At 35.5% G+C, this 14,419-nt stretch overlaps 1 protein-coding gene across 1 annotated transcript in view; it reads right to left on the reverse strand.

The window, feature by feature from the left end:
• Positions 1–11,912, reverse strand: part of XIRP2 (xin actin binding repeat containing 2) — a 72,519-nt gene extending 60,607 nt beyond the window's left edge. The window contains exon 1 of the mRNA XM_039365404.1: positions 11,752–11,912. Within this exon, the coding sequence (XP_039221338.1) occupies positions 11,752–11,808 (57 nt within the window). The 5' untranslated portion in view covers positions 11,809–11,912. The remainder of the gene's footprint in view (positions 1–11,751) is intronic.
• Positions 11,913–14,419: the final 2,507 nt, after the last annotated feature.

Consider the following 14,419-nt stretch of genomic DNA (forward strand, 5'->3'; position numbering starts at 1 on the left):
AACAGCGCTCAGGCCTTTTATAGTGTCCTAGCCCCGGACAACATCAACCAATGATTGCAGAGGCTGTTTCCTGCCTTGCTCATGTGCGCAAGACTGGAGACAGCCAGTCTGGTCCCGGGCAGCTTTTGATCTGCCCGGGACCCTTTGCAACATTTCTGAGACTGCCATCTTATCTTGCAGTTTGGAAACAGAATACCTGAGCAATTTGGTGCATTATTAAAATCCTCCTATTACATTCGAGGTTTATGCTGTTCATACCATGACTGAATGACAGAATGATACATTTCAGACATTTGCAGATGATTTTTGAAATGCTCATACTGCTGAAATTGACATGGTACTTTACATCATTAAGTGCCTATTGAAGATAACTCACTTCTTCCATATAACAATAAGAAGCTATGTATGGATTGTTTTGTTCCTTTCCTTCTTCTGCCCCATCCCATTGGTTTAATTGAATATGCTTTATGCACTGTCTGAATCTATTAAGTTTTATTATTCAGCTTTAATGATCTTGTTTTTTTAATAGTTTCAAGATGAGACCATAAGGTAAACTGTATCGTGATATACTATATACATAACTACATAAATTATATAAGCTGCCTTTGTTTAAAGTATATAGGGATGTATTACATAAAAGAGACCTAAGCATGCATGTATATAATTTTAGCATTAAAAACAAAACAAAATATAATTATATAATATAAAACAATATAAATATTTTTCATACTTTTGATTCTAAGATTCATTATATATATACATACATTCATACATACATACATATCCCCAATAAATAGCCTTCTAGCCTCCACTTTAATATTTCTAATGAAGCCAAGCCATCTCTTTGTAATTTGTTCCACTTCCAAGAGTTTTGTTAGAAAACCTTTTTTAAACATTCAATTGGAATATGTCTTCTTTCAACTGGCATCCCTTATTCCATGTCCTGCACGGCAGAACATCTCTTGACTTTCTATATGATACCCTTTCACTCATTTGAAAAGTGGTATCATATCCCCTTCAGTCATCTTTTTTTCAGGGGGAAACATGTTCTTTCAGTCTGTTTTTAAAGGACTATGATTCTAGTTCCTTGATAATCCTTGCCTTTCTCTGAACCTACGGCAGTTTCTTTAAACCTGCTTATAGACAAAATATCCATGACTTAACATAGTACCTGGGTTGGTATCTGATCAATGAACAATAAATAGAACAATTACTTCTCATGATTTACAAGTACAATTTTGTTGAAGCAGCTTAAAGTTGCATTTCTCTAAAGTTGCCACACCATGCTGCTTATTCAGAATATACTCAACTGCTGTTCTCAGGTCTTTCTTTTAGTACCACTGTAAATTGAATCAAATTTGATTTTAATGCCTCTATAAATAATACACAAAAAGGAAATTTCCCTAGTAATAATGAGATTGTTGACTTTGAGTTTATATATTTATCTGGGCAGTTACAGTGGTATTCTTTCTTCCTCTCTCTCTCTCTCTCTCTCTCTCTCTCTCTCTCTCTCTCTCTCTCTCTCTCTCTCTCTCTCTCTCTCTCTCCCTCCCTCCCTCCCTCCCTCCCTCTTTCTTTCTTTCTTTCTTTCCAATCCCCAGTAGGAGCTGATATTTTTTTTAAAAAAAAAAAATTCAGCAACTAGCCAGGAATGAAATTTTCTTGAAACATCCAAGTCATTTTGAGATTCCAGTGCATATATCTGAGGAGCAATAAGGCATAGCCTAGCAAAATAGCCTTATTTTTCGAAGGAACCAAAGACATGAAAGCTATGTCTGAAGATCTATGTTTTGGCACAGCCAGTTATATTATCAAGCAACCATTTCATGCATGCCTAGCACAAGGCAGTAAAATCGCAATGATTTGTAGTGGGCCATTTTTATCTGACGCTCTTTAAACTCTTTGTTGGATGTTACTTATATAATGGGCTCCTAGAAAATAGTCGCTGTCCTTTCTGATATCCTGATATCCTGTTCAATTAATGTTACTCAATTAATGAGATCCAGTTAAGTTTTGATGGCTTAAATGGCATAAATAGAGAATTTTATCAGAGAAGACAATGAAAGCTATTGTCCTGATCCCACACGTGGAAGGGGCCCAAAATATGGGTCAATGTTTGAAATGAACAGCAAAGCATTTGCTTTCCATTCAAAGCAGTAAAGTAATAAAGGAAATATAACATCAAGAATTATTTCAACATTTTGAATTTCCCCACATTCTCATTGACTTGGTCACCGAGTTTTAATACACACAAAACAGCACAGAAAAAGTGGGAAGTAAAAAGAAGGAAACGCCAGGGGAAGGCTCAAATAAGCATAATAAGCTCTGAACATTTTAAAACTTTCTTGAGCAGAAAACATTCAATATGCTTTGATTTATAATTAACTATAATTGACTAGACTTTTTAGTATGGTTCTTTCCTACAAGCCTCTCTATGTGAATTAAGAGAGGAACATTCTCAAACAAAGATGGGAACAAGCAAGTATTCTCTTCCATTTGAGAATGTAACACACAATTAGAAACATTATTCTGTAGGACTGACCAAAAATGAAATGCCAAAGGCTACTAATGGAATATGTTAGATACTAATTTTATGTGGTAGGTAGGCCATCTCTTGCCTGATGGTTGATGATGCAATGATTTATTCATGTATTCCAGAACAATTAAACGCAAGGACAAATTTAAAAACAGAAAGCTCTTGAGAATGTGGCAAAGTGTGAAGCCTTTCAGAGAACCAAAAAATAGTAATATATTTGATCTCCACAGTATAAAAATCTAGTCCTTTAGAATACAGTGCCGCCAATAAAGATGTGCGTATGAACGTGGGTTGATATTTCAGCCTATTTTCCAAAGCATCAGAAGTCAAGGCAAGAAGCAATGGATGGAAACTGAACAAAAAGAGAAGCAACCTAGAACTAAGGAGAAATTTCCTAACACTGAGAACAATTAATCAGTGGAACAACTTGCCTCCAGAAGCTATGGGTGTTTAAGAAAAAACTGGATAGCCACTTGTCTAAAATGGTATAGGATATCCTGCTTGAGCCAAAATTGAGGTCAGACTAGAAGACCTCCAAGATCCCTTTCCACTTTGTTATTCTGTTATTCTTTAGAGTAGGCATGTCAAACTGCTGGCCTGTGGGCTGGATGCATCATACTGAAACCGCACCCAACCCATTGCTGGCAATGGGGAAAAGTCATGATACGTTGTGCAATGTCATGTGACATTGCAAGTTTGACATGCCTGCTTTGGAGGCTTGGGCTCATGCTCCCCCCCCAAACCATTAGAGCTCCCTGTTCCCATCCCAAAAGAAGACCTTGGAAGCACCATGTAATTGGTAAATGCCCAGTAATATTTAGTATCAAGTAAGCTTTGCTTTAGTACCTTTCTTTTGCTGATTCTCACCTCCTCAGAATCTCTTCCATTATACATACATAATCTATTACACACTAAACTAACTGAGACTTCTCCAATCTGTCATCACAAACACATCGGAATGACCCCGTCTAAAACCTGCAAGCATTGCAATTCAACACACTGGAACAGCTCCTGGTAGGGAAATCTACCATCTAGTGCAGGGGTAGGCAACCTTGGCTCTTTTATGACTCGTGGACTTCCACTCCCAGAATTCCTGAGCCAGCATGGCTCAGCTTGGAAACCTCTCCCTTTCCCCTCAGCATGGCTGGCTCAGGAATTCTGGGAGTTGAAGTCCACGAGTCATAAAAGAGCCAAGGTTGCCTACCCCTGATCTAGTGCATCGCTACAGAGTTTGGACCCCAGTATTCATCCTACTAGCTCAATGATATTAAGAAGAATGTTTAAAAAACCATCCACATTCTTTCAAAATTCCAAATGCAAATCTGTTAAATGTAAGCAGTGGTAAGTGGCATTCTGGCCCCATTAAATAGGATGATCAAGCAAGACTGAAGTCTGCATTCACATCACTAATGATCAGCTCGGTGCCTTGGGATCTCATCCTGTCACCTTCGTGGAACCAATTTATTTCTATCTCAGCTACGGTTCAATAGATTTATAGATATGACACATGAGCTCTAAAGAGCTTGGGATGACTTGGTTTCCCATTGGTGGAAATATCACTTCTCCTCCTGGGAAGAAACTCTGCCTTTGTGACTCAAGCTAGCATATCACCATAGGTTTTAATTGATTGGGGGGAGATCACTTTAGCAGCACTTGCTAATAAGATATTAAAGGTATTTTTTTAAGCACCAACTTATGATTGTATGTATATTAATATTTATTTATTTATTTATTAATAAAATTTATATGCCGCCCAATCCCTAGAGACTCAGGGAGTCCCTAGGGATATATCTATATAAGGTATATATCTATGTAAAGTATACATGGAAGGTAGGATGACCCATGTTGATACTTTTTATTCCTTCTCACCCTCTTAATATTTGGCTCCTGCAGGATTCTCAGCATTTTAAGGCTTCATGGATCAATGTGAAGGCTGCTATCATTGTTGCTATGGAAGTACATGTAATTTTTCAAGGTCTGGATTTGTAAGCATCAGACTGATTTTGTTGTTCGCATTTTATGAAAATTGGAATGTGGGTGACTGTCAGAGATTTTAACAAGCACAAGTTATAAGTTATCACTTGTCTGAGTAGGTGGAAGCACCTGGCCAATTTGCCTGTGCCTAGGAGCTAAACAAGAACAAGCTATTTAGTACATGGATGGCATTCTATGCTGGGGAATTTGAGGGATTCAGGCAAGCCTGGAAAGTAAAAATAAATTATAAAAGAAAACAGCAGAAAATAATCTCCATATGGATATGCCCATGCAATCACCTGGCACTGATCTCAGTGTGAAATAGTTTGTGGATTCCCAAATTCACTTTTGGTCCTTTTTTAAGAATGATATTGTAGAAGTTGTGTTCTGTTGATTTAAACTTGTCCTGATTTTATAGGAGATGGGGCAAATTTTAATTTGGTGGCTAATTATGAGTTAAGGAAACTGTTAATTTTGTTTTGGTTTGATTTTGGTTCTAAAGTCCTTCTGGATAAAGAATGCAATACACATAATAGAAATACAATACATTTATCAAAAATGTGTTTCTAAGTTTGCTATTTATGCATGCACATATTGTTAAATTGTTATTGCAAGCAGAATTTAGATACAGTTTTAGAGTTATAATCAGTTACCTTCCTTGTGTTGGAGTAGATACAGGGTACTGTACAAAAATATTAGCACAAAATATTAGGAGAATAAAAATTTAATATAAGAATGGCATCGTATAACCTAGAGATTTTACCAAAACACCAGTGGAGCTAACTCAATTCTAATTTGAACTGAATAAATTTTACCTATGGAAATAAGTTTAAATCTATTATGTGCCATATTTATCAGGCTGTTCTGCTAAGGGTTATATGTCCCCAAAGGATGAAGTTTGTGGCTTGGGAATGCTTTTAGATTCCTCTTTGTCATTAGAGGCACAAGCTGTCTCCAAAGTGTTGCAAGCACTTTTGTCAACCAGGCTGGTGTGCCTATTATAGTCCTCCTTCTGCACTGTATGTGAGAAGTCCTTGAAGACAGTGCAGAAACTTCCTTTGGTACAAATTAGTTCAGCAAAAGTATTGGCTGGAACTGGGCTATGTGAACATACTACTACATGTTTTTTATGCTCTTTCTAGGATACTATTTTGTTTCCATCCCAATTCAGGGTGCTGATCTTAATTGGGGCCACAATTTAAGGAACACTTTTCCTGATTTGTTCCTTCTCTTACTCTGAGGGCATCTTTAGAGGTCCTGCACTGGATAATGAGAGTTTAATGAAGAGAAGATCTAGGGGTGACATGATAGCAGTGTTCCACTATCTCAGGGGCTGACACAAAGAAGAGGGAGTCAAGCTATTCTCCAAAGAACTTGAAGGCAGGACAAGAAGCAATGGATAGAAACTAATCAAGGAGAGAACTTAAAAAAAAATGGCCAGAAAAATGACTTCCTGCATCTATTGGATTTCATTTTAATCTAAGTAGATATTTAAATATTTAGAACAATTATTACAAATGTAATTATTAAAATTACAATTAAAGAAATATGATTATTTTGCAGAAGACCAAAGCAAAACTGAAAACGTAACTATCTTCATCATTATTGATCAGAAAAGCCACAATTATTGTTCTTCCTAAAATGTTATTTCTGTTCATTCTGTTGAGGGAGGACAGTGAAAAAAATAAAAATAAAACTGATTACAAGTTTCTAGCTTGATTTTAAAAGAAGGAAATATAGCATATTTAAGCTTATGCTTAAGCTCATGAGATCTTCTTAATCAAATAGTAACAAACTGAAAAAATATGTCTGTACCTATTAGTTAATGTAAAGGAATCTGTTTGTGTTATATGTAGTGCATTACAACAAGCACAAGTGGCTCTCAGGTGGCAGGACACAATTAATGCTGACATCAGAATTGTTCAGATGGACCCAGTTGCTGTGTCTGATCATGTGAAATGATGTTCACTGATCCAAAAAGAGGACCTTGCACATGCGAGAAAATGCTGGATGAACAAGACAACTATTTTTACCAAAATAGGGAAAGGACTTGCGATCTAAACCCAATTAAGCCCTTTTGAAAAACATTATTACTTAACATTTCTCCTAAAATTGTTTTTGGCAAGACACCAGAAATTCATAAACAATACCATGGACCTTAAAACTGCATTGTGTTGCTCAAAGTCTTTCTAGATGGTGTCGGATTGTAATCCAATTGGAATACATTGCTATTTCTGGTGGCAATGGCCTTTTGCTCACTTGTTTTGATTGAAAGTTTTTGAATAAATTAGAAAGATTACACAATTCTTGATTACGACTGTGAGTATAGGTTTATTGTCCAGATTTGCGAGGATATTTAAAATGGGGTGAGACAAGAATTAGCAAAGGGTAAGAAACAAATTCAATTATTATTAGTAAGAGTCAGATTTATTACAGAAAAGCACAGGAAAACTAAAGTATATCTTTCTTTGGATCAATGGTGTGGGAAATGGAATTGGCTGAAAAATGAACACTGCAGTAAAGATTCCTGAAGACTCCTTCAGCTAAAGATTGTTTTATTCACCTTTGATCTCCATTTCTGGTTATGGCAACAACATAATTCCTAATTCTCTCTTTCTATACCTCTGTTTTTTTAGTTTAGCTATACTAAGCACAGATCTTTAAAATGTTGCATCTCCCATAAGATTCCAAATGTATTTATACTTAGTTTAAAAGTATACTAAAAGTATTTTGTGTGTGTGTGTGTGTGTGTGTGTGTGTGTGTATTTGTGTGTATGTGTGCTAAGTTATCCTTTGTTTTCTTTTGTGTAGATTCTGTTGTGCAATAATTTTGTTTACATTTTTTAATCTTCAATTTCTTGTGGGTCAATGAATATTTGAATAAATCTTTAAAACACGGAGAATATAGAAAATATTAAACAAGTAATAATTTAAAGGTAGAGTCTCTTTTAGCCCTTTTTTCATATTCAGAAAGAGAGACAAAAGAAAGGTGTACCCTTCATGGCCTTCTTCTTTTTGTTGTCAGTCATAAGGTTCACTATTTCTAACAGGGCTGGGAGAATTCAAATAAACCAAATTTTTCATATTGATCTAAAAATTGAAATATGTGACATTTATTTATTTTATAAATGTGGTATAGAAAGCCTATGTGGCATACTGTAGCTTTTCTTCTAGAAAGAATTCCAATATCATAAAATCTATTCAGAGTAGCTACAGATCTATAACAAAAAAAAAAAAAGAGGTATGCGATGCTGAAATTTAAAAAAAAAGTGTGGGATAATTTTTTGAGTGCTTTCTATTCTTCTGTACTTGGTCCTTGCACATCAGTTGTTATCCAGTAACAATACATTATTGTCACTATGCAAAAGTCAGGTTGCTTATATTGAACTGGAATGAAATTTGGGTTGTTGTTTTTTTCTTTGTAAATAAAACTGCTGCTGAGTGCTGCAATCACAAGAAGATGGCCTAGTGAAGACAAAATGCTTAAATCTTTAAAATCTTTCCCTGCTAGTCACTATTTATTTATTAATCAAACTGATCTCCTGCTGTAATTGTAAATGGATTCTCAGTGGCTTATAAACAAGACAGTAATAGGATCATGACAAATAAAAAAAACATTGTGTCTACAAAGCTCAAAACAATAGCTGTGTTGGTTGTTTCTGGAAGGCAAAATACTGTAACATTGGAGCCAATGAAATCTCCTATGAAAGACCACTCTGGAAAGCTAGCCCCATTGGGGAAGAACAATGTCTCCAAATTCACATACACATACTCACAAACGCATACTCTTCCTGAAAAACAGCTGCACTGATCTTCCAGCAAGATCACTGTGTATATGCCAATTCAAGAGGAGCAAAGTGGCCCTATAGGTAACCCAATGCCAAGCCATAAAGAGCTTTATAGCGTCAAGCCAGTTTTTAAAATTTCATTTGGAACCTCTTTCCACCATGAGCATTTTTCTACTTGTTTTTCTTTCCATGGTGAAAAAAATAAAAGAGCCTGACGCTTTTTGTGGGGTTTGAGTTAGATACAGGCAGAATGGGGAAAAAGGGAAAAGTTAAATAATCTTTTCGCCTACCTTTAGAAATTGTGATTTTATGAGATAGAAATTAAACAATACTTAACAATTATCGATAAGAAAGACAAAAAAAAAGTCTGGATAATGGACATGATCTGGAGACAACAGAAAAGAAAGAACTGGAGAAGATAACAAAATACAAAGGCCTGCAAATAAAAACAGAATGACTGTGGCAAAAGAAAGCAAAGGTGGTATCAATAGTAAAAGCTTGGGTGCAGTCCCAAAACAATTGGAACACCACTTAAACACCATTGGCATTGATAAATTCACCATGAGTCAATTGCAAAAGGCAGCTTTACTTGGAACAGCTTGCATCCTGTGATGATACCTTTAATACTATGAAACATCAACATATGCCTATACCAGGTCCTTGGGAAGGACTTGATTGGTAGATAAAATGCCAAATCCAGTCTGAGCATCTGGCTGATTGTGCAATGTTAAAGTTCTAGAATATATTGAAAACCTGATTATTTTCCTAGACCTTGGAATACAAAATTGCTAAGTCTCTATAGCATTGGTTTTGTTTTGTACAGCATAGTTTTTCTTTTTCTGGATGGACAATTCTTTGTTCTTTCATTTTATGGTTCTAGCTTTTTTAAGAAACAAAGTATCCAGTTCACTGGAAATCTGGCATTTTAAAATCTGTATAAATAAATAAATGGCTAATTATACCAATGACCATAAATGGATCCAGTGATTAAAATTTCTGTTGTTCTTCTTTTAGAAAATACAATTGTAACTGATATTTCAAGATCCTCAAACATATTCCATAAACAACAATTTTATCAACAGTAGCTTTAATGCTCTGATTACTAATTATTTAAAATCCATCTCCAACAGCAACATCATAAACAGTTCGGATTTCTCTGTTGACTAAGTTACTTCTAATAGATTTTGAGCCTACAGCATCAGGAAGAAAAGTAATTGGATATACTGAATTAAAATAATCCCTTCCAAAGGCTGGCAGTATGATACCTCTTATTATCAGTCGTAGCCCATGCTATGCTCTGCTTCCATATGCTATGGAATTTGTAAGATGATTATTGATTGATTGATTTGATTTGAGTTTTATATTGCTTGAAAGCAGCTGTTATTTTGGTAGCAGTTAATAGTTCCCTGTTAAAATTGTTAGGGATCAGCATCAGTTAGATTACATATTTTTAGTTTATGTCCTTACAACAATTGTATTTATAGGTATTCAAATGTAAATACTGAGGATTATTTTAAAAATCCCCAATTTCTATGCAAAGTTATTACTTCGACATAAAACATCATCCAACTTGGTTTTCGTACTATTTATTAGGGAAAGGATCCCTGGGTTTGAATGGAGAGTACCCTTCAAATTGAAAGGTAGAGATTTCCATATTATCTTTAGATCGGTACCTGGAGCTAAGCTATGTAATGTTAGACTTTATTTGTCATGCAGAGTTAACCAATGCATTGTGTGGATAAAACATCTTTTATCTACCCTTGATTTAACTTACTGAAGACTCTTCTTGAGTTATGAAATGAATTGCTTAAAAGTTTGCTCCATTTTTCTGGATGACGATGTTTGCATGCTTTGTTTTCTTTAGCTTTCCCAATATGTTTCAAAGTAAAATGATTCCAAACATCGTTTTATGTGTCTTAGATGTGAATGCTCACACGGAGCTAAATAAAGTTTAATTTGAGAGATGTTTTCTCTGATGGAATGAACGTCAGCATGTCTGAGCAGAAAATGGGCACCCGAATGGGTGCACGGCCATGAACCTCGGACCCACATTATTATCTTTGCAGAGAGCAATTTATTTTCCTGAACTCTCCTGGAATTACTTATACCTTCAGAGCAAGCCTCAAGAGTCTATCACCTAATCGTGTTTGTTATCCCTTAGCAGCAAATGTACTAAGTCTTTCTTAATATTTCTTATCAGTTCTTGGTATACCGTCAGTTCTTAAGGGTAAAGTCTCATTTGATTCAATTTAGATTCATGGTGACTTTATGCATATGTTCATACAATTTTCTTGGCAACAGTAAATAATTGAATTATTTCACCCTCCTTAACTTTTTGAGATCAACCAAGGTCAGCTAAGCACTGCCACCTAGCAGGGCAATCAATTCTTACTGCTACAAATAGCTCCACTGTGTCCATTTACTCCTAAGAATTTGCATTTCATTCTGGGTATGCTATTTAGGAAGATTTGTTTTGGGTGAAGGGAAAGTGTCAAAACAAAATTCTGAATTTAGTTAACGGCCATCTTGAAATTTTCTCTACTTTTATTATTATTATTATTATTATAAAATTGGCCTTTATTCAAAGATACCTCAATAGGGTAGAAAACAGGAATACAACTTTTGTGAGTATGATGGTAGATCATGATATTAGGATACTCCTTTTTTTAACTATTTACATTGAGTTATGTTAAAGCAGTGATTCTCAACCTTTCTAATGCCGTGACCCCATAATACAGTTCCCCATGTTGTGGTGACCCCCAAGTGGGTGTGGCCACCAATAAGAGAGAGTAGGACAGCTAGGGAAAAGGGAAAAAATGGCGGACAGCATGGTTTGGTGACCCCCATGAAATGGTCATTCGACCCCAAATGGGGTCCTGACCCACAGGTTGAGAATCACTGTGTTAAAGCCTCTCACAAATTATGTATAAACAGGTTTTGCTTTAACATTGAGCAGAGGAGTGGGCAATCTGTCAATTTTTGTCCTCACCAAATTGTCCAAATTGTTAATTGAACATAGAGCAAGTTTTCTTTAGGTGCCGTTTAAGAACTTGCCAGAAAAACAACTGAAGAGTCATTAAGTTTGCTTATACCTGTGATGAAGATCAGAAGTCACTTTTTAAAATATTTTTTTTCTTTTACCTTATTTTTCCCTTTCCCTTTTTCTTGCACTTTTTATTCTTTCTATTTCTCTTTTTTCTCACTGGGTTTATTTTGCACTTGCTTTTAGGATTGCAATCAATAAAAACTATTAAAAACATGAGTTTTCCAGAACTCGTTTTTTTATGGTTAAAAAGAATTCAGTAATTAACAGTGCAAACCGAAACCAAGCCACCTCTCTTGTGACACAGGACACAGAAATGAAAGACAAACTGAAATGTAATTGTTCTTTTTCTGTAAAAGCTGTCTGAATGAATAATATGAACCTGTTAGGCAAAAAAGCATATTTCTTACATTAGCAGAGGAGTTGCTGATCTCTACTTTAGATGCAGCAGCCTGGTACAAAGCCATTCTTTCTTTTAAGGAGAAGACTTCCTGGTTCTCCAGAGGCACGTGGTCACTTTCTTTAATGCCTCCTGAAAGACCACCAGCAGTCTTCTTATCACCCGTAGAACCTTGAAACAACAATAGAACATGGTCAAATTTTCTGAACATATATGATAATTGCTTACTTTACAGGTACATATCAAATATTTTCTATTTTTTTCTAGAGGTCATTCAAGCAGCATTGCACCAATGAAGTATGATTTTGCTATTAAATGCATATACAAGTTCTCTGAGTGGAAAATTTAAAAAGAAACAGAAAAATAGCACAGTGGACAATCGCAAGTGACTGATTATATTTTTATATGTGCACACACGCACACAAAATCGCCACCTAGAACGGAGGGTTACAATTCAGAATCCATCAATATTCAAGTCAGCAAAAAGGTAGCCAGCTGTCAGGTTGTGTTTCTTTTTTCCAGCAGCTTTTTATAGTTAACTCAGCATTCATTTCTAAATAATTTAAATTTATCCCATACTTTTTAAAAGGGTTTTGCCTCACATCTTTTTCCATAACTTCTGTTCTCAGCTCTCTCCCCCTTTTTCACCATTTTTCTTGTTGAAGAGAGGCGTTATTATATAAGGTTACTGTTGAAAGAAAAATCTTCAGGTCCAGTCCAAGCCAGGAATAAGAAAATGGAGACTGCTTTAGGAAAGAAGGTCCAGTTTACTGAGTTGCAGAACCACAACAGCATATGGTTCTGGGACAACTGACCAACTGATTTGATGAGTACAAGGATTTTTATACAATTGTACAGCATTTCGTAAATTGGGGGCTTGTTTTGTGTACTTTTGTTATTAGATTTGTTTAGCTTGTTTCACAAAGATTAGCAATGGGACTAAAATACTTACTTCCTTGGTCCTAATCCTGCCAAACAAAAGTAATTAATTTTACCCCTTTATCTTTAGTCTGTCTATTACCTCCATTGAGCTCTCTTTGTAAATCAATAGGCCTGGTTCAATCTTTCTGCTTTTCACAATAGCCAGGGATTTCATGAGTGAAATGTTGCTTCTGTATTTCTTTTCCTGAGCTTTATTGTTGTGATTTGGGAGGGCATAGTAAAAAAGGTGTGTGTGTGTGTGTGTGTGTGTGTGTGTGTGTGTGTGTGTGTGCATTCTTACCTCATTACTTTTCTTGAATTTTTGTAGTATGCAAAAATAAGGTGATTTCCCTAACAAGCTGATACTTTCTTCTTTTTTTTCTATTAGTACCACAGGACATTCAAAGGAATGACTTCATGATACATGACACAGTTAAATTTCTACTACTCGACAAAAGGGTAGAGTCAGAGTTATCTCAAATAACTCTATGGTAAACACCTATTAATAAATAATGGAAATGTTGTTGCACATCTATCTCCCTTCCATTCATCCTCACCAAACTGTTTTGGGGTATGCTGGGAACCCTTCAGATTTCATTTGCTTACCACACATTTTTGTCTTTACCCCACTGTAATGAAAGCTTTACAATAATTTGACCTTATTTGAAAAACTGAAAGATGGAATCATTCTGCAAGAGCTGTATCCTCCAGAGGCCAGAGCTTATTATTTTAATACTGTAAATGGCTTTTAAAAATGTAAAATGTATGTTATTTTCTCGGTTAACATTATAACCGGTCGGCCATTTTCCTTAGCCTAACAATTAATAAAACAATTCCTGTCATTTTTCTGTCATGACATTTTTTATTGGTAGTTTAATGAACTTCTTAAACGTTTTATTAACTTCTCAGCTGTGCTAAGATATAACCTTTCCAGCAAGAGTGATCCGAAAAATCAACATCTGCACATAAGACAAAACCCCATTTTTATATGACTGATATTTTTCTATGTTCATTAACATGGTCCTTTTCTTCAGATTAAAATATATATAAAATAATCCCTAAGTAAAAAAACAAGTTTAGAATCAGGCTTAGTTTGAAACTCCAGCTGTGCTACAAAGAATAAATCCTCTTTTCATACGGTTCCCATTCATTTCTTTAAGGCTTACCATATTGAACGGCCATCATGATTTGTGCCCGACATTCATTTGCTCTGTTCTTTTGTTCTGAATGTTGTTCCTTCCATCCTCAAACTATTTCTATCACAGCTGGGAATGGGCTGCTTAGAAATTATTTTTAGTTCTCCATGGCTTATAACATTCATGAGATTACTAAAGTCCTGAGTAATTTTCAACTTCACTTAACTCTGACTTTCAGGAGTTATGAACCAAAACCTTCTCCATAAAACACAAACTGATTACCCTTGCAAGAGCTAGAGAAATCTTCCAGTTCAAGATACCCACCATTTTAAGAACCAAATGCTGAGGGTGCTTTTATGAATAGGCTTTTTGAACCTGGCACCCACCAATGTGAGGTGAACCCAGCATCCCGAATTCTCTGACAGAAGGCTGCACTCTGACAAGGTCTGGAAGATGCCTCTGCAGCTGTCAGTTTGGCATACCAAACATGGAATTTCACAAAGTAATATGACTGAAACTAATGAGCATGAAAAGGTCTGATTTGGTTCACATTAAACATAGATTGAAAAGCTGAAAAACCTGAGAGACATTGATATAGGCAGTGTATGTAGTTCTCCACTC

Source organism: Crotalus tigris, unplaced genomic scaffold (assembly GCF_016545835.1).
Source record: "Crotalus tigris isolate CLP2741 ecotype Arizona unplaced genomic scaffold, ASM1654583v1 scf7180000020074.1721668, whole genome shotgun sequence".
In the NCBI taxonomy this organism is placed as follows: domain Eukaryota; kingdom Metazoa; phylum Chordata; class Lepidosauria; order Squamata; family Viperidae; genus Crotalus; species Crotalus tigris.